This window comes from Oncorhynchus mykiss, chromosome 15 (genome assembly GCF_013265735.2).
Source record: "Oncorhynchus mykiss isolate Arlee chromosome 15, USDA_OmykA_1.1, whole genome shotgun sequence".
Taxonomy (NCBI): domain Eukaryota; kingdom Metazoa; phylum Chordata; class Actinopteri; order Salmoniformes; family Salmonidae; genus Oncorhynchus; species Oncorhynchus mykiss.
Window position 1 is genome coordinate 78,811,408 of NC_048579.1, and position 18,405 is coordinate 78,829,812.

At 50.1% G+C, this 18,405-nt stretch overlaps 1 protein-coding gene across 4 annotated transcripts in view; it reads left to right on the plus strand.

Moving 5' to 3' along the window:
* LOC118938871 (serine/threonine-protein kinase B-raf-like) overlaps positions 1 to 15,328 on the plus strand; it is a 46,535-nt gene extending 31,207 nt beyond the window's left edge. For 3 of the 4 annotated variants that reach the window (XM_036945466.1, XM_036945467.1, XM_036945469.1), the window contains 9 exons: positions 3,361 to 3,497; positions 4,357 to 4,559; positions 4,895 to 5,071; positions 6,857 to 6,903; positions 8,361 to 8,479; positions 10,696 to 10,827; positions 12,024 to 12,158; positions 13,203 to 13,353; positions 14,017 to 15,328. In XM_036945466.1, the coding sequence (XP_036801361.1) occupies positions 3,361 to 3,497; positions 4,357 to 4,559; positions 4,895 to 5,071; positions 6,857 to 6,903; positions 8,361 to 8,479; positions 10,696 to 10,827; positions 12,024 to 12,158; positions 13,203 to 13,353; positions 14,017 to 14,039 (1,124 nt within the window). In that variant the 3' untranslated portion in view covers positions 14,040 to 15,328. Of the gene's footprint in view, positions 1 to 3,360; positions 3,498 to 4,356; positions 4,560 to 4,894; positions 5,072 to 6,856; positions 6,904 to 8,360; positions 8,480 to 10,695; positions 10,828 to 11,818; positions 11,879 to 12,023; positions 12,159 to 13,202; positions 13,354 to 14,016 lie in introns of those variants that run through there. The other variant, XM_036945468.1, reaches the window with a different exon arrangement.
* The last annotated feature ends 3,077 nt before the right edge of the window (positions 15,329 to 18,405 follow it).

Below are 18,405 nucleotides of genomic sequence, written 5' to 3' on the forward strand. Positions count from 1 at the left end.
GCTCATATGGGAGGATTTTTGTGTTTCAGGGCCTGTGTCCACAAAGCATCTCTGAGTAGGGCTGAGGCTATAGGATCTGCTCGTATATTCTGATTCATTATGATCTAGAAGGGAACGCCGATCCTACCCTGAGATCCTTTGGATCCAGGCTCTGATCAGGGAATAGGAAAATACACTATAGATGTATAGGACATTATATAAATGTCCTCAGAACTGACATATCATGTAACAGTGTACTGTGTTGACTGACTGTAGTTGACTGACTGTAGTTGACAGTGTAATGTGTTGACTGACTGTAGTTGACGGTGTAATGCGTTGACTGACTGTAGTTGACGGTGTAATGTGTGAACTGACTGTAGTTGACGGTAAAATGCGTTGACTGACTGTAGTTGACGGTGTAATGTGTTGACTGACTGTAGTTGACGGTGTACTGTGTTGACTGACTGTAGTTGACGGTGTAATGCGTTGACTGACTGTAGTTGACGGTGTAATGTGTTGACTGACTGTAGTTGACGGTGTAATGCGTTGACTGACTGTAGTTGACGGTGTAATGCGTTGACTGACTGTAGTTGACGGTGTAATGTGTTGACTGACTGTAGTTGACGGTGTAATGCGTTGACTGACTGTAGTTGACAATGTACTGTGTTGACTGACTGTAGTTGACAATGTACTGTGTTGACTGACTGTAGTTGACCGTGTACTGTGTTGACCGTGTACTGTGTTGACTGACTGTAGTTGACAATGTACTGTTGACTGACTGTAGTTGACGGTGTACTGTGTTGACTGACTGTAATTGACAGTGTAATGTGTTGACTGACTGTAGTTGACAGTGTTGACTGACTGTAGTTGACAGTGTAATGTATTCACTACCTTCCAGTGTGAGTAGGTTGTTGTCTTTTTAATGTATTGTTGGAAGCAACATTGAGATGTCATGGTTATAAAGTAGAGGGTGCCGTTAAAGTACTACATTACCCAGAGTTCCCTACTGCACCAGGCACCTCCCCCATCTCAGCAACACCCTCTCCTTCACACACCGGTGGCACTGATGGTTTCCTCTGAACTGACGGCTTCTACGGTTGTGGCTAGATGGAGGATTTGACAGGTTAGGGAGAAGTTGACGGTTTAGGGAGAAGTTGAAGGTTTAGGGAGGAGTTGACAGGTTAGGGAGAAGTTGACAGGTTAGGGAGAAGTTGACAGGTTATTGAGAAGTTGACAGGTTATTGAGAAGTTGACAGGTTAGTGAGAAGTTGACAGGTTAGTGAGAAGTTGACAGGTTAGTGAGAAGTTGACAGGTTAGTGAGAAGTTGACAGGTTAGTGAGAAGTTGACAGGTTAGTGAGAAGTTGACAGGTTAGTGAGAAGTTGACAGGATAGGGAGGATTTGACAGGATAGGGAGGATTTGACAGGTTAGGGAGAAGTTGACAGGTTAGAGAGAAGTTGACAGGTTAGGGAGAAGTTGATAGGTTAGGGGGAATTTGAGTTGACAGGATAGGGAGAATTAGAGGTGGCGGGTTAGGGAGAATTTGACAGGTTAGGAGAATCAGGTTCAGGTTAGGGCGAAGACTGCTGTGCTCTAGCCACAAGTGTAGAAGCCATCAGTTCTGTTAAACCATCAGTACCACCTCCCACTGTGACATCACCCCTCACCTCCCACTGTGACATCACCCCTCACCTCCCACTGTGACATCACCCCTCACCTCCCACTGTGACATCACCCCTCACCTCCAACACCACCAGGACACAACACTCCGACTCCCCTCAACCCTCCTGTTCTCTGAAACCCACTCTATGGCCCAATCCCAAATGGACCCCTAGACCCTACGCCAAGGATCCCTAATTACATTCAGCCGTGGGTCAAATTGTTTTCTTCATCCTTGAGCGGATGGTAAGGGGTTGCTGGAGCATAGTTATTAATCATTTGTATCGCTGCAAATTGACCGCAAGTATCCCAAATAGATAGATAGATAGATAGATAGATATATATATATATATATATATATATATATATATATATATATATATATATATATATATATATAATATTATATTAGAGGGAAAATCATTTCAAACCTTGATTACATGTCAGTCTCTATTTATGCGTTGGAATAGTTGGACCCCTAGACCCTATGATCGGACCCCTAGACCTTATGATCGGACCCCTAGACCCTATGATCGACCCCTAGACCCTATGATCGACCCCTAGACCCTATGATCGACCCCTAGACCCTATGATCGACCCCTAGACCCTATGATCGGACCCCTAGACCCTATGATCGGACCCCTAGACCCTATGATCGACCCCTAGACCCTATGATCGACCCCTAGACCCTATGATCGGACCCCTAGACCCTATGATCGAACCCCTAGACCCTATGATCGAACCCCTAGACCCTATGATCAGACCCCTAGACCCTATGATCGGACCCCTAGACCCTATGATCGACCCCTAGACCCTATGATCGACCCCTAGACCCTATGAACGACCCCTAGACCCTATGATCGACCCCTAGACCCTATGATCGACCCCTAGACCCTATGATCGACCCCTAGACCCTATGATCGACCCCTAGACCCTATGGTCGACCCCTAGACCCTATGATCGACCCCTAGACCCTATGATCGACCCCTAGACCCTATGATCGACCCCTAGACCCTATGATCGACCCCTAGACCCTATGATCGACCCCTAGACCCTATGATCGACCCCTAGACCCTATGATCGACCCCTAGACCCTATGATCGACCCCTAGACCCTATGATCGTCCCCTAGACCCTATGATCGTCCCCTAGACCCTATGATCGACCCCTAGACCCTATGATCGGACCCCTAGACCCTATGATCGACCCCATGCACTTGTGGAGATCAGAGATGTGTTTTGACAGGTGTAAGCAATAGGGTAATTGTTCCAACTTGCTCTCTGATTGGCTAGGTGGAAGTTTCACTGTTTTGTTTTATACCCGTCAAATCATTTCATTGGGTCTAGGGGTCGATCCTAGGGCATAGGGTCTAGGTGTCTATCCTAGGGCATAGGGTCTAGGGGTCGATCCCAGGGCATAGGGTCTAGGGGTCGATCCCAGGGCATAGGGTCTAGGGGTCGATCCTAGGGCATAAGGTCTAGGGGTCGATCCTAGGGCATAGGGTCTAGGTGTCAGTTTGGGACTGGACATATCCCTTCTCTCTGTCACTCAAGCCCTGTCTTCCTCCTCTTCCTCCTCTTCCTCCTCCTACCGCCTTCTGTTTGCCCTCCGTTTCTTCTCATCCTCATCTTTCCTTTTCTTTTGTTTTCCTCCTCCACCCCCCCCCCCCCCCCCCCTCCCTCCCTCCCTAACCCCCTCCCTCCCTCTCCTACTTCCAATTAGGGTCGACTGCAGGGCTGTCGGCCACGCCCCCGGCCTCGCTGCCTGGCTCATTGACCAATGTGAAGGCTCCTCAGAAGTCTCCGTGTCCACAGAGAGAGAGGAAGTCATCGTCCTCGTCTGACGACCGCAATAAGATGGTGAGACACAACCGCTACAAAACACAGACCTTCCTAGAGCTGATTGGTGTATAAGGAACACAGACCTTCCTAGAGCTGATTGGTGTATAAGGAACACAGACCTTCCTAGAGCTGATTGGTGTATAAGGAACACAGACCTTCCTAGAGCTGATTGCTGTATAAGGAACACAGACCTTAGGCCTGATTGGTGTATAAGGAACACAGACCTTAGGCCTGATTGGTGTATAAGGAACACAGACCTTAGGGCTGATTGGTGTATAAGGAACACAGACCTCAGAGCTGATTGGTGTATAAGGAACACAGACCTCAGAGCTGATTGGTGTATAAGGAACACATACCTTAGAGCTGATTGGTGTATAAGGAACACAGACCTCAGAGCTGATTGGTGTATAAGGAACACAGACCTCAGAGCTGATTGGTGTATAAGGAACACAGACCTCAGAGCTGATTGGTGTATAAGGAACACAGACCTCAGAGCTGATTGGTGTATAAGGAACACAGACCTCAGAGCTGATTGGTGTATAAGGAACACAGACCTCAGAGCTGATTGGTGTATAAGGAACACAGACCTCAGAGCTGATTGGTGTATAAGGAACACAGACCTCAGAGCTGATTGGTGTATCACAAAGCAGGATCAATAAGTTTACAATATGACTGAGATGCCAACCAATGACTATAGGAGTTGTCAAGATGGCTAGAAAATGACCAGGTAATCAGTCGGAGAAAGACCTAGTAAAAACACACAGTGTGGTGACACGCACAGAGCCTGTCACGGTGCGCTGCCACTTTAAGCCTGGCTCTGTTGTAAAAGCAGGAAGTAAAACCATCTGTGTGTGCCTCCCCCCTCCCCCCCATGTAGAAAACCCTGGGCAGACGGGACTCGAGTGACGACTGGGAGATCCCAGAAGGTCAGATCACCCTGGGTCAGAGGATAGGCTCCGGATCCTTTGGGACCGTCTTCAAGGGCAAGTGGCACGGAGACGTGGCGGTGAAGATGTTGAACGTGACAGCTCCCACCCCACAGCAGCTACAGGCCTTTAAGAACGAAGTGGGAGTCCTCCGGTAAGACACGTTTTAACGGTTAAGTCATGTAATGAAACGCTCGGCATGTACACAGCGGTGGAATACTAGTTCTACCTGCAGATGTTGAGGTGATTAACTGCTACCTTCCAGGTCTTAGGTGTGTTGGGATATACAGTATAACGGGCAAGTATAGTGTAAACAGGGCTTCTGTTCCGTCATGAAATAACAGGGCTTCTGTTCCGTCATGAAATAACAGGGCTTCTGTTCCGTCATGAAATAACAGGGCTTCTGTTCCGTCATGAAATAGCATGCTGGGTGGATAACTAAAAGCTCCTTCTCAGTGGTTTTGATATCCTCTCCCTGCTTCCTAACAGGAAGACTCGTCACGTCAACATCCTGCTGTTCATGGGTTACACCACCAAGCCTCAGCTGGCCATCGTGACCCAGTGGTGTGAGGGCTCCTCCCTCTACCACCATCTACACATCATAGAGACCAAGTTTGAGATGATCAAGCTCATAGACATCGCCCGGCAGACCGCGCAGGGCATGGAGTGAGTTAGTCTACAACACACGGGATGTACCCCGACTAGCACCCTGTTCCCAGAACTAGTCCCAGACATAGGGAATAGGCTGCTATTTGGGATGCATCCCCTGGTTCACACCCTCGTCCCCTACGCTGACTCTCCTGGTTCACGCCCTCGTCCCCTACGCTGACTCTCCTGGTTCACGCCCTCGTCCCCTACGCTGACTCTCCTGGTTGACACCCTCGTCCCCTACGCTGACTCTCCTGGTTGACACGCTCGTCCCCTACGCTGACTCTCCAGGTTCACACGCTCGTCCCCTACGCTGACTCTCCTGGTTCACGCCCTCGTCCCCTACGCTGACTCTCCTGGTTGACACCCTCGTCCCCTACGCTGACTCTCCTGGTTGACACGCTCGTCCCCTACGCTGACTCTCCTGGTTGACACGCTCGTCCCCTACGCTGACTCTCCTGGTTGACACGCTCGTCCCCTACGCTGACTCTCCTGGTTGACACCCTCGTCCCCTACGCTGACTCTCCAGGTTCACACGCTCGTCCCCTACGCTGACTCTCCTGGTTGACACCCTCGTCCCCTACGCTGACTCTCCTGGTTGACACGCTCGTCCCCTACGCTGACTCTCCAGGTTCACACGCTCGTCCCCTACGCTGACTCTCCTGGTTGACACGCTCGTCCCCTACGCTGACTCTCCTGGTTCACGCCCTCGTCCCCTACGCTGACTCTCCTGGTTGACACGCTCGTCCCCTACGCTGACTCTCCTGGTTGACACGCTCGTCCCCTACGCTGACTCTCCTGGTTGACACGCTCGTCCCCTACGCTGACTCTCCTGGTTCACACCCTCGTCTGCTACGCTGACTCTCCTACTTTCCATTGTCTGTCTCATAAGGCATTGATGTGCTCAGTCTCTGGCCAACACAGTAGATATAGCTGCATTTAAATGAGTCAGCCTCTGAACTACTGTAGGTACCTGCAGAACTCACAACTCTGCTACAGTGGAGGTTAGGAGAGTCTTAACGTGGACAGACTGGTACAGTGGAGGTTAGGAGAGTCTTAACACGGACAGACTGGTACAGTGGAGGTTAGGAGAGTCTTAACGTGGACAGACTGGTACAGTGGAGGTTAGGAGAGTCTTAACACGGACAGACTGGTACAGTGGAGGTTAGGAGAGTCTTGACTGGTACAGGGGAGGTTAGGAGAGTCTTAACGTGGACAGACTGGTACAGTGGAGGTTAGGAGAGTCTTAACTGGTACAGGGGAGGTTAGGAGAGTCTTAACTGGTACAGTGGAGGTTAGGAGAGTCTTAACACGGACAGACTGGTACAGTGGATGTTAGGAGAGTCTTGACTGGTACAGTGGAGGTTAGGAGAGTCTTGACTGGTACAGTGGAGGTTAGGAGAGTCTTGACTGGTACAGTGGAGGTTAGGAGAGTCTTAACTGGTACAGTGGAGGTTAGGAGAGTCTTAACGTGGACAGACTGGTACACTGTACCAGTGTTTATTGATTACTAACTAACATGGGACTGTAAATATGTCTAGTGTACCAGTGTTTATTGATTACTAACTGACATGGGACTGTAAATATGTCTAGTGTACCAGTGTTTATTGATTACTAAAAAACATGGGACTGTATGTCTAGTGTACCAGGGTTTATTGATTACTAACTAACATGGGACTGTAAATATGTCTAGTGTACCAGTGTTTATTGATTACTAACTGACATGGGACTGTAAATATGTCTAGTGTACCAGTGTTTATTGATTACTAACTAACCTGGGATTGTTGTGGTTTTCCTCCCTAGTTATCTGCACGCCAAATCCATCATCCACAGAGACCTGAAGAGCAACAGTATCCTCTCTGACCTCTGACCTTTCACCTTTTTTTCCAACAAGCACCTTTCAGTCTTGTCTGACCTTTGACCCATTCTATAAGGAAGGCAGTCATAATCACCCCTCTCCGCTGTGTCACCTAATCCACATGTCATCGATAGGACATAGTCTTTGTGTTCAGATCTGTTTTTACATGGTAGTCATTTAGCAGGACGCTGTTATTCAGAGGGACCTACAGATAGTGCCTCCATCTTCAGGTGAACTAGGTGAGACCGAGACCAGTGTCGGTGCAAGAAAGGCAAGGGTGTTAGTTGATGAATTGGCAAGGACAGCTATCAGCAGATACATCCATGGTTCTCTGTTTTTTAAAGCTGTTTGGTCCTACAGGAGTCTCCCCAGACAGAGCTCCCCCTCTCCCTAGACGGAGCTCCCCCTCTCCCCAGACAGAGCTCCCCCTCTCCCTAGACGGAGCTCCCCCTCTCCCCAGACAGAGCTCCCCCTCTCCCTAGACAGAGCTCCCCCTCTCCCTAGACAGAGCTCCCCCTCTCCCCAGACAGAGCTCCCCCTCTCCCTAGAAAGAGCTCCCACTCTCCCCAGACAGAGCTCCCCCTCTCCCTAGACAGAGCTCCCCCTCTCCCTAGACAGAGCTCCCCCTCTCCCTAGACAGAGCTCCCCCTCTCCCTAGACGGAGCTCCCCCTCTCCCTAGACGGAGCTCCCCCTCTCCCTAGACAGAGCTCCCCCTCTCCCTAGACAGAGCTCCCCCTCTCCCTAGACGGAGCTCCCCCTCTCCCTAGACGGAGCTCCCCCTCTCCCTAGACGGAGCTCCCCCTCTCCCTAGACGGAGCTCCCCCTCTCCCCAGACAGAGCTCCCCCTCTCCCTAGACGGAGCTCCCCCTCTCCCTAGACGGAGCTCCCCCTCTCCCTAGACGGAGCTCCCCCTCTCCCTAGACGGAGCTCCCCCTCTCCCTAGACGGAGCTCCCCCTCTCCCTAGACGGAGCTCCCCCTCTCCCTAGACGGAGCTCCCCCTCTCCCTAGACGGAGCTCCCCCTCTCCCTAGACGGAGCTCCCCCTCTCCCCAGACGGAGTTCCCCCTCTCCCCAGACGGAGTTCCCCCTCTCCTCCCCAGACGGAGTTCCCCCTCTCCTCCCCAGACGGAGTTCCCCCTCTCCTCCCCAGACGGAGTTCCCCCTCTCCTCCCCAGACGGAGTTCCCCCTCTCCTCCCCAGACGGAGTTCCCCCTCTCCTCCCCAGACGGAGTTCCCCCTCTCCTCCCCAGACGGAGTTCCCCCTCTCCTCGCCCCCTTCTCCTCCCCAGACGGAGTTCCCCCTCTCCTCCCCCCCTTCTCCTCCCCAGACGGAGCTCCCCTTCTCCTCCCCAGACGGAGCTCCCCTTCTCCTCCCCAGACGGAGCTCCCCTTCTCCTCCCCAGACAGCAGTCCCTTAGCTTTCTGTTCCTTAACCCCTCTCCTCCCAGACATCTTCCTACACGAGGACCTGACCGTGAAGATAGGAGACTTCGGCCTGGCCACAGTGAAGTCACGCTGGAGCGGCTCCCACCAGTTTGAACAGCTCTCTGGCTCCATCCTGTGGATGGTGAGTGATACTGCAGGGATTAAGAGGAGAACCTGAATAGACTGAACAACCAGCAAGAGAATTCAAACTACATTATTATAATTCAATCTAGGGAAAGGGGGATACCTAGTCAGTTGTCCAATTGAAATGTGTCTTCCGCATTTCACCCACAAACCCCTCTGAATCAGAGAGGTGCGGGGGGGCTGCCTTAGTCAACATCCACGTCTTCAGCGCCTGGGGAACAGATACATCCATGGTTCTCTGTTTTTTAAAACTGCCTTGCTCAGGGCCCGGGGAACAGTGGGTTAACTGCCTTGCTCAGGGCCTGGGAACAGTGGGTTAACTGCCTTGCTCAGGGCCCGGGGAACAGTGGGTTAACTGCCTTGCTCAGGGCCTGGGGAACAGTGGGTTAACTGCCTTGCTCAGGGCCTGGGGAACAGTGGGTTAACTGCCTTGCTCAGGGCCCGGGGAACAGTGGGTTAACTGCCTTGTTCAGGGCCCGGGGAACAGTGGGTTAACTGCCTTGCTCAGGGCCTGGGAACAGTGGGTTAACTGCCTTGCTCAGGGCCTGGGAACAGTGGGTTAACTGCCTTGTTCAAGGCCCGGGGAACAGTGGGTTAACTGCCTTGCTCAGGGCCTGGGGAACAGTGGGTTAACTGCCTTGCTCAGGGCCTGGGGAACAGTGGGTTAACTGCCTTGCTCAGGGCCTGGGGAACAGTGGGTTAACTGCCTTGCTCAGGGCCTGGGGAACAGTGGGTTAACTGCCTTGCTCAGGGCCTGGGGAACAGTGGGTTAACTGCCTTGCTCAGGGCCTGGGGAACAGTGGGTTAACTGCCTTGCTCAGGGCCTGGGGAACAGTGGGTTAACTGCCTTGCTCAGGGCCTGGGGAACAGTGGGTTAACTGCCTTGCTCAGGGCCCGGGGAACAGTGGGTTAACTGCCTTGCTCAGGGCCCGGGGAACAGTGGGTTAACTGCCTTGCTCAGGGCCCGGGGAACAGTGGGTTAACTGCCTTGTTCAGGGCCCGGGGAACAGTGGGTTAACTGCCTTATTCAGGGCCCGGGGAACAGTGGGTTAACTGCCTTGCTCAGGGCCCTAACTGCCTTGCTCAGGGCCTGGGGAACAGTGGGTTAACTGCCTTGCTCAGGGCCCGGGGAACAGTGGGTTAACTGCCTTGCTCAGGGCCCGGGGAACAGTGGGTTAACTGCCTTGCTCAGGGCCCGGGGAACAGTGGGTTAACTGCCTTGCTCAGGGCCCGGGGAACAGTGGGTTAACTGCCTTGCTCAGGGGCAGAACGTCAGGTTTCTTTACCTTGTCAGCTCAGGGGATTCGATCCAGCAACCTTCCGGTTACTGGCCCAACCCTCTAACCACATTAATCTACGTTGTCAGAATGTAATCTACGTTGTCCGAATGTAATCTACGTTGTCAGAATGTAATCTACGTTGTCAGAATGTAATCTACGTTGTCAGAATGTAATCTACGTTGTCAGAGTGTAATCTACGTTGTCAGAGTGTAATCTACGTTGTCAGAGTGTAATCTACGTTATCAGAGTGTAATCTACGTTATCAGAGTGTAATCTACGTTATCAGAGTGTAATCTACGTTAGAATTCAATCGACATTATTCAACCGACATTATTCAACATTATCAGAATGTAATCTACGTTATCAGAATGTAATCTACGTTAGAATTCAATCGACATTATTCAACCGACATTATTCAACATTATCAGAATGTAATCTATGTTATCAGAGCTGCTCTGAAAGGATCAGATATCTGTTGGTTTGGTCAGAATGTGTAACCTACGTTATCAGAGCTGCTCTGAAAGGATCAGATATCTGTTGGTAAATGCATCAGTTTAAATGTGACATGAGCTCGGGACGCAATTAGTCTTCAATTCCTTACCCTCCTCTCTTCTGGCCTCCATCTCAAAGCTCATTGGTGGAGAGGGTCTGGGGGGGGGGCGGTACTTCAAATCTTCTCCTCCAGTGCGGTTTGAGAAGGAGGCGAGGATGGAAGGCGCAAGGAGAATACTTTTGAGACCCAGTGTACAAGGTGAAAGGTCAATTCCAATCAATTCAGGAAGTAAACCCAAAAATTCTAATTCCAAATGTTCCTCCATTTTGAAGAGAATTGTAATTGTCAGTGTACTTCTTGACTTGACTGTAATTGATCCCGATCCTGCCCAATGTGGCTGTATATCTTGGTAAACTGTGTGACTCTGCTGTCTGCCTGTAGGCCCCAGAGGTCATCCGCCTGCAGGATAAGAACCCCTACAGCTTCCAGTCTGACGTCTACGCCTTCGGGATAGTTCTCTATGAGTTGATGTCTGGGGCCTTGCCCTACTCCAACATCAATAACAGAGACCAGGTAGATATCTCTCCTGTTTTAGATACATTTATAATGTTCTCTATGAGTTGATGTCTGGGGCCTTGCCCTACTCCAACATCAATAACAGAGACCAGGTAGATATCTCTCCTGTTTTAGATACATTTATAATGTTCTCTATGAGTTGATGTCTGGGGCCTTGCCCTACTCCAACATCAATAACAGAGACCAGGTAGATATCTCTCCTGTTTTAGATACATTTATAATGTTCTCTATGAGTTGATGTCTGGGGCCTTGCCCTACTCCAACATCAATAACAGAGACCAGGTAGATATCTCTCCTGTTTTAGATACATTTATAATGTTCTCTATGAGTTGATGTCTGGGGCCTTGCCCTACTCCAACATCAATAACAGAGACCAGGTAGATATCTCTCCTGTTTTAGATACATTTATAATGTTCTCTATGAGTTGATGTCTGGGGCCTTGCCCTACTCCAACATCAATAACAGAGACCAGGTAGATATCTCTCCTGTTTTAGATACATTTATAATGTTCTCTATGAGTTGATGTCTGGGGCCTTGCCCTACTCCAACATCAATAACAGAGACCAGGTAGATATCTCTCCTGTTTAATATACATCTAGAATATTCATTTATAATGTTCTCTATGAGTTGATGTCTGGGGTCCTGTCCTACCTGAGCAAGGTCTCTTACCCCTGACCTCTGACCCTGTACCTCTCTCCTCTAGATAATCTGCATGGTGGGTCGTGGATACCTGTCTCCTGACCCCTGACCTCTAACCCTCCACCTCTCTCCTCTAGATAATCTGCATGGTGGGTTGGGGATACCTGTCTCCTGACCTCTGACCTCTAACCCTCCACCTCTCTCCTCTAGATAATCTGCATGGTGGGTCGGGGATACCTGTCTCCTGACCTCTGACCCTCCACCTCTCTCCTCTAGATAATCTGCATGGTGGGTCGGGGATACCTGTCTCCTGACCTCTGACCTCTAACCCTCCACCTCTCTCCTCTAGATAATCTTCATGGTGGGTCGGGGATACCTGTCTCCTGACCTCTAACCCTGCACCTCTCCCCTCTAGATAATCTGCATGGTGGGTCGGGGATACCTGTCTCCTGACCTCTGACCTCTAACCCTCCACCTCTCTCCTCTAGATAATCTTCATGGTGGGTCGGGGATACCTGTCTCCTGACCTCTAACCCTCCACCTCTCCCCTCTAGATAATCTTCATGGTGGGTCGGGGATACCTGTCTCCTGACCTCAGTAAGGTGCGCTCCAACTGTCCTAAAGCCATGAGGAGGCTGATGGCTGACTGTATGAAGAAGAAGAGAGAGGAACGACCCCTATTCCCTCAGGTAACTATGGAGACGGGACCCCTATTCCCTCAGGTAACGACAGAGACGGGACCCCTATTCCCTCAGGTAACGACGGAGACGGGACCCTTATTCCCTCAGGTAACTATGGAGACGGGACCCCTATTCCCTCAGGTAACTATGGAGACGGGACCCCTATTCCCTCAGGTAACTATGGAGACGGGACCCCTATTCCCTCAGGTAACGACGGAGGACGGGACCCCTATTCCCTCAGGTAACTATGGAGACGGGACCCCTATTCCCTCAGGTAACTATGGAGACGGGACCCCTATTCCCTCAGGTAACTATGGAGACGGGACCCCTATTCCCTCAGGTAACTATGGAGGACGGGACCCCTATTCCCTCAGGTAACTATGGAGGACGGGACCCCTATTCCCTCAGATAACTATGGAGACGGGACCCCTATTCCCTCAGGTAACTATAGAGGACGGGACCCCTATTCCCTCAGGTAACTATAGAGACGGGACCCCTATTCCCTCAGGTAACGACGGAGGACGGGACCCCTATTCCCTCAGGTAACGACGGAGGGCGGGACCCCTATTCCCTCAGGTAACTATGGGGACGGGACCCCTATTCCCTCAGGTAACAACGGAGACCACTTCACTCTACATGCCAGGGGTTGAGCTGAATGTTTTAAAATGACCAAGACTATCCACCCCACCAAGATATTCACCTCACCAGAAACCTCTTCCTGCTCATGAGGTTAAGGCTGGTAACCTGTGTGGGGACCGAGCCAGCCCTCCTTGGCGTTGTTTAACTTGTATGTATGAAGGAGAATGTGTTATTTCCACCACCAGGTGTCCTCTGAGTACTAGAAATACATTCACACTAACGTCTCACTGTGTTTTTAAAAGCTGCTGGAAAGCCCAGCTGAGGTTCTGCTGACAGCCTCAATCTAAGATTCTCTGATTTGGCTGTCAGCTTTGTCCCTATTTGAGACGAGTGATTCGAGAGAGGTGATTGGCTAGGGATGACCTATTAACCTCCTGTTTTTATTTTATTTTTACCTCTGACCTCCTCTGTCAGATCCTGGCGTCCATTGAGCTGCTGGCGCGTTCTTTACCCAAGATCCACCGCTCCGCGTCGGAACCCTCACTGAACCGAGCCGGGTTCCAGACGGAGGACTTCAGCCTGTACGCCTGCTCCTCCCCCAAAACCCCGATACAGGGGGGATACGGTGAGGGGCCACACACGCGCTGGGGGTCCTGTAGTTTCTCCATGTACAGAGTGTTACTGCCATTTTAAATGCTGTCTCTCTCCTCTACCTCTTCCACGCTGTACTGCTGTCTCTCTCCTCTCTCTCTCTTCCACTCTGTACTGCTGTCTCTCTCCTCTCTCTCTCTTCCACTCTGTACTGCTGTCTCTCTCCTCTCTCTTCCACGCTGTACTGCTGTCTCTCTCCTCTCTCTCTCTTCCACTCTGTACTGCTGTCTCTCTCCTCTCTCTCTCTTCCACTCTGTACTGCTGTCTCTCTCCTCTCTCTCTCTTCCACTCTGTACTGCTGTCTCTCTCCTCTCTCTCTCTTCCACTCTGTACTGCTGTCTCTCTCCTCTCTCTCTTCCACTCTGTACTGCTGTCTCTCTCCTCTCTCTCTTCCACACTGTACTGCTGTCTCTCTCCTCTCTCCCTCTTCCACTCTGTACTGCTGTCTCTCTCCTCTCTCTCTCTTCCACTCTGTACTGCTGTCTCTCTCCTCTCTCTCTCTTCCACTCTGTACTGCTGTCTCTCTCCTCTCTCTTCCACTCTGTACTGCTGTCTCTCTCCTCTCTCTTTCTCTCTGTACTGTTGTCTCTCTCTCCTCTCTTCCAACCTGATCTTCTCTCTCTTCTCTTCATTCCAGGGGAGTTTTCAGCATTTAAATAAGATGCTGATCCAGATTCCACCAGTTCAGCCAGTCCATCCCTCGTCACTCTTCAACAAGTCTTGTGTTCCTGCGGTGGATTACTTCATCCATGTAACCAAAAACCAACATCCTGGTCTCAAAAGAACGTGCTGTTTTCTACTTTCCACACCTGGAGAGACAGACAGCCAGCCTCTTCCTCTCTCCGCTCCACGTCTCAGGAGCTCTACAGATGAGATCTCCGCCGGGGAATCACCACATCGGGGGGGGAAAAACTACAACATCTGATTTTAGAAACAAGGAAAAAAGAAAAGTTGAATGACACACAACCAGACACACTGAAGAAACCAAACCAGAGGAAGAAGAGAGAACTGTAAAAGGAGAGAACAGCACTTCTTCATTGTAGGATGAAGGAGGAATATAACTGTTGAGAGCACAAGGACAGGATTGGGGTTAGGGGTCGAGAGGTTAGAGGTCGAGGGTTTGGGCAGCACACGCCTTCTCACTCCCCTCCATGACGAAGAGGGCGGAGCTACAGGCACAGGAAACCACACTTCTTTCCTGGCTGCTCATTGGTTACCCGAGATGAACGGGGCCAGGTCTGAGCCAATCGCTGATAAGCTGGATTTCCCGGGGGGGGGGGGGGGGGGGGGGGGGTGGAGTCGACCCTGTGGGAAGAGGACTTGAAAGAATTAATTTATTTGAAGAAAATGAAAAAAGCTGAGGTATTTGTTCTTCTTGTTTTTGTTGACGAGATTGTTGTCGTTTTTACTGTCACTACAAGGCATTCCTACCCGGTGATAGGTCACACGCAAGCTTCACTGAAAGGACAGCGACTCTGAGACTGTCCCCTCAGCGCTCTCTCTCACAGATCTGTCCCTTTTCCAATGAAGGATGCTTTCACACATTTTTTTTTCCAGACTCCGGGATCCTGTGTCTGATTTTATGTCTATCTGCCCTACCTCCGGGATCTTGTCTTTGTCATTTCGCTCACAGCAGAACTCCATGTTAACCCCTTGTTTGGATCATTTTGATTTGTTTATGTGGAGTCGACCGGAAAAACACCATCATCCGCTTTTTTTCAGGGACACACAGTGTGGTTCAACCTAACTTCCGTTTCCCCCTGAAAACCAGAAGTGGGGAACTCCGCTCGCTACGTTAGCGTCACAAAGAGCCTTTTTGAAATCAGCCGAGTGACCGTTGTTTTGGAAGGGACAACAACAGGTCTGTTAGAAAAAGAAACCGTGTGAATCTAAGATGGCCGCCAGTGCCTCTTCAGACTTGGTGTTTTGAGGGGGGGGGGGGGGGGGGGGGGGGGAGAGAGCCCGATCACAATCCTCTAGGACCGAGTTTACAGGGGTGTGGAGGACGGAGAGTCTCTCTGACCGTTTTATTTTGGAGGAGGAGAGGGGGGGGGGGGGACTTTTTTTCTAGTGAGTTTGTACGAGGAAGGATGGAAGCTTACAAGAACGCCATACAATGGTTCTCCCTCTAGCTGAAGGTCAGAGTGAAGTCTAAAGGACGGAAGAAGCAGGGCTGCGTCCCGATATTCCCGGCCAGAAGGGAATGATTGAATAGGGGTTCTGCTCTAGTCTATATGTTGGATAGCAGCTGCTGTCGTCCGAGGTTTTACATTTGCGTTGTGCTGTTACAAGTTTGACTGCTCTCCTTCAACGAGACACGGCTCCTCCTCTCAGCTTGGTTACATTCCCAGAACACTATCCAATCAAACCCCACCCCCACCCCCCCACTCATCCAATCAAACCCCCCCACCCACCCAGCATCTCTGATTCTGTTGGTGAATAGCTATCTGGGCAGTGCATGTGATAACCTACCAATGAGACTTCTTCTTCTTGTCGTGGACTTTCATATTGCTTTTATCACAGACAGAGGAAGCAGAAGCTCAATTCACCTGTTGCACCTGTGAACAAGATGGCTGCTGTCACCTACCTGCCTGCTGAAAGACTAGTGTGATTTTAATGGGTTTTTTTTGGGGGGGGGGGGTAAAGTCGGTGTTCTTGGGTCACTTTTGAATTTCCTTCCCCATTGGTTAAGGTTCTGATTGGGGGGGGGGGGGGGGGGGGGGTGTAAAGTCGGTGGTCTTGGGTCACCATTGGTTAAGGTTCTGATTGGGGGGGGGAAGCTGATCCTAGACCTGTACCAAGGGGGAAATGTATTCCCCAAGCTGTGTTTTTGAGTGGGGATTGAAATGGAACCTGTGCCAGGTATAAAATCAATCTACCTATCTGTCCTTTCTACCTATCTGTCCTTTCTGCCTATCTGTCCTTTCTGCCTATCTATCCTTTCTACCTATCTGTCCTTTCTGCCTATCTATCCTTTCTACCTATCTGTCCTTTCTGCCGATCTGTCCTTTCTGCCTATCTGTCCTTTCTGCCTATCTGTCCTTTCTGCCTATCTGTCCTTTCTGCCTATCTGTCCTTTCTGCCTATCTGTCCTTTCTGCCTATCTGTCCTTTCTGCCTATCTGTCCTTTCTGCCTATCTGTCCTTTCTGTAGTCATGCAGGTCATTCCAGGGTGTTGAAGGAGCTGTTTTGTTCTTATCTTTTGTCGATGTCGTTTTGCCTTTTTCATTTTGTAGACAGGCAGGCCTGTAAAACTATTGAGTCATTTGTTAATGACATTTTCTGAATTGTGGTTATTGAGACCGGGAGAGCCATCTAGTGTTGTTTTAACTTCTTCTGTCTCTTTGGGAGGAGGTGTATCGAAGAAGCAAAAACAGCAACTTCCCTTTTTTTTAAATTTATTTTAATGTTTTATTAAGAAATAAATCCTGTCACAACATGAATTTTTAAGTTGTTGACTAACACCCCTAAACTCAATTTTCAAAACGCATCATGTTCCGTCTGTAAAAGGGAACACGGTTGATGTTCTGTTGGGGAAGCCAAAAAAAGCTGTGTAAGATGGGGTATCGGCTACGTCCCCAGACGGTTCCCCATTCCCTTTACGGTGCGGTGCACTCGGTTGGCTCAGGTAGTGTTCCCTTGGAGAAGGAATATAGGGGCTCCATTTGGGACGAAGACACCGGTCGTCACGTGAAGAATTAAACACCCGACGAGGACCTCCTATGAACCCGCTGAACGGATATGGCTGGTTTCTCCGCTGTAGAAGAACAGTCAATGGAGAATCTACCATTTGACATGATCGGTTTTAGGACTGTGCTTAAACTGTGTCTGGGGAAACTGGCCCATAGATTAGGCCCAGGAGGAGCAAATCATAATACTGGAGGTTTAACCAGAATAGAGATGTGGACTTCTGCCATGAGATGTATAATGTTATGGATTTTTCTGAAGGACATCGTTTCCATTACACTGGGTCTTCAGTTCACTGTGACCCAACCCAAGATATGACCCCCGAGGGACTAACAGCAGGATATGACCCCCGAGGGACTAACCACAGGATATGACCCCCGAGGGACTAACAGCAGGATATGACCCCCGAGGGACTAACAGCGGATATGACCCCCGAGGGACTAACAGCAGGATTCTGTCAAATAAAGGGGTTTTCCGAGTGGCGCAGCAGTCCAAAGCTAGAGGCATCACTACAGACTCTGGTTCGATTCCGGGCTGTATCACAACCGGCCGTGATTGGGAGTCCCATAGGGGCGGCGCACAGTTGGCCCAGCGTCGTCCGGGTTTGGCCCGGCGCTAGGGCATCATTGTAAATATGAATTTGTCCTTAACTGACTTGCCTAGTTAAATAAAGGATCAGATCAATAGGACCCCGGGGGGAGCTAACGGCAGGAAGGAGTTGTTACGAGTGCTCTTATTATTTTACAGATCGACAGGAATCCCAAATGGCACCTTATTCCCTTTATAGTGCCCCCCTTTTGACCAGGGCCCATAGGGCTCTATGTGGGGAATAGGGATCCATTTGATAGGGTTCCATTTGAAAGGGTTCCATTTGAAAGGGTTCCATTTGAAAGGGTTCCATTTGATAGGGTTCCATTTGAAAGGGTTCCATTTGAAAGGGTTCCATTTGAAAGGGTTCCATTTGAAAGGGTTCCATTTGAAAGGGTTCCATTTGATAGGGTTCCATTTGAAAGGGTTCCATTTGAAAGGGTTCCATTTGATAGGGTTCCATTTAGGATGCATACAGCCATGTTCTTTATGTTATGATATATATGCTGTTGCAGCAGACTGTGGATGTCTTCACAAGCATTGGTCTATCAAAAGCTCTGAGACTCTACTGACAACCTGTTGAGTTGTCCTCCTCTCTCCATCAAAGCTATGAGACTCTACTGACAACCTGTTGAGTTGTCCTCCTCTCTCCCATCAAAGCTATGAGACTCTACTGACAACCTGTTGAGTTGTCCTCCTCTCTCCATCAAAGCTCTGAGACTCTACTGACAACCTGTTGAGTTGTCCTCCT